Source organism: Apaloderma vittatum, unplaced genomic scaffold (genome assembly GCF_000703405.1).
Source record: "Apaloderma vittatum isolate BGI_N311 unplaced genomic scaffold, ASM70340v1 scaffold6908, whole genome shotgun sequence".
In the NCBI taxonomy this organism is placed as follows: Eukaryota; Metazoa; Chordata; class Aves; order Trogoniformes; family Trogonidae; genus Apaloderma; species Apaloderma vittatum.
In genome coordinates this window covers 37,016-38,684 of record NW_009730142.1, presented here as the reverse complement: position 1 = coordinate 38,684, position 1,669 = coordinate 37,016, and the positions used below count along the sequence as shown (strand labels likewise).

Genomic DNA, 1,669 nt, shown 5'->3' with positions numbered 1-1,669 from the left:
TTGTCTCTAAAGTGAAGAGACATGGATTTGATGGATGGAACATTCAGTGGGTAAGGAACTGGCTGGATGGTCACACTCAATATGTTGTGGTCAATGGTTCGGTGTCTGAGAGGAGATCAGTTATGAGTGGCGTTGTTCAGGTATTAGGATTGATGTTGTTTAATGTCTTTATCAGTGACAGGGAGAGTGGGATTGAGTGCACCTTCAGCAAGTTTGCTACCAAGACCAAGCTGAGTTTTTTGGTTGACACATTGTAGAAAAGGGATGCCATCCAGAGGGACCTAGACAGGTTTGAGAAGTGGACCCATGCAAACCTCATGAGGTTCGTCAAGGCCAAATGCAAGGTCCTGCACCTGGGTTGAAGCAATCTCAAACACAAATACAGGCTGTGCAACAAGCGGATTGAAGCAGCCCTGCAGAGAAGGACTTGTGGGTGGATGAAAAACTGAACATGAGCCAGCAATGTGCACTTGCAGCCCAGAAAGCAAACTGCATCCTGGGCCGCATCAAGAGAAGTGTGCCCAGCAGATCAAAGGAGGTGAGAGGGAGGTGCTCTTGTGAGATCCCAACTGCAGTACTGTGTTCAGCTCTGAGGCTCCTGACATAACAAAGACACGAATCTGTTGGAAGGGGTCCAGAGCACGGCCACAAAGATCATCATAGTGCTGGAACATCTCCCCTACGAGGACAGGCTGAGAGAGCTGGGGTTATTCAGGCTGGAGAAGAGAAGACTCCGGGGAGATCCTATAGTGGCCTTTCAGTACCTGAAGGGGGCTACAGGAAAGAAGGGGAGGGACTCTTTATCAGGGAGCATAGCAATAGGAGAAGGGATAACATATTCAAAGTGAAAGAGTGCGGATTTACATCAGACATTAGGAAGAAGTTGTTCACTATGACGGTGGTGAGACACTTGACTGTGTTGCCCAGGGAAGCTGTGGAAGCCCCCTGTCTGGCAGTGTTCAAGGCCAGGCTGGATTGAGCTTTGAGGAACCTGGTCTAGTGGGAGGTGTCCCTGCCCATGGCAGAAGGGTAGAACTAGATGACCTTTAAGGTCCTTTCCAACCCAAACCATTCGATGATTCTATGAATATTTCTGCTCCCAATCTTACTGCTTTCCTAATTCCTTCTGCTTGTATGGCTGAATGTATAGTCAAGAAACAGTACTAAGTAGGGGAGAAAGTTATACTATAGAACATTAAGACAAGCTGCTGATGATGCTGAATTATACTGCTGGATTTCTCATTAGTAGGCACAACTAAGTTCCTTCAGAACTCTCAGTTTATGACACAGCTTTGTGAACTAAAAGCTAGTAATGATGCCAAAGAAATGGTACAATTTGGGACAGCATATACCATGTTAGGAGTTATGGAAGTGTTACTTTTTGATAAAATCCTAAGCATATTACCAAAAAAACCCATACAGAACTACTAGTTAGTTTAACAGTAAGAAGAGAAACTTTTATTTTTTATTTATAACAACTTATTTTCAGGTTTCAGTAGGCTCTTCCATAGAGGATGGAAGGCTAAAATTGTTTCATAATTTTTAAAAAGAGTATTAGGTATACAAAATCTTGTTTCCGTTTATCTAGAAGCTTTGTAAAAATTCCTGTAGCTGTGCAACTATTTCTGTGTCCACGGTTTCCATAAGTGCCTGAAAGCCTTGTTCTCCC

At 43.9% G+C, this 1,669-nt stretch overlaps 1 protein-coding gene across 1 annotated transcript in view; it reads right to left on the bottom strand.

Annotated features, from left to right (window-relative positions):
• Positions 1-1,584: 1,584 nt before the first annotated feature.
• Positions 1,585-1,669, bottom strand: part of LOC104277888 (importin-11-like) — a gene marked incomplete at its 5' end in the record, with an annotated part of 34,596 nt that continues 34,511 nt past the window's right edge. The window contains 1 exon segment of the mRNA XM_009874675.1: positions 1,585-1,669. This exon segment is cut by the window's right edge and continues 14 nt beyond it. Coding sequence (XP_009872977.1) covers positions 1,585-1,669 — 85 coding nt within the window.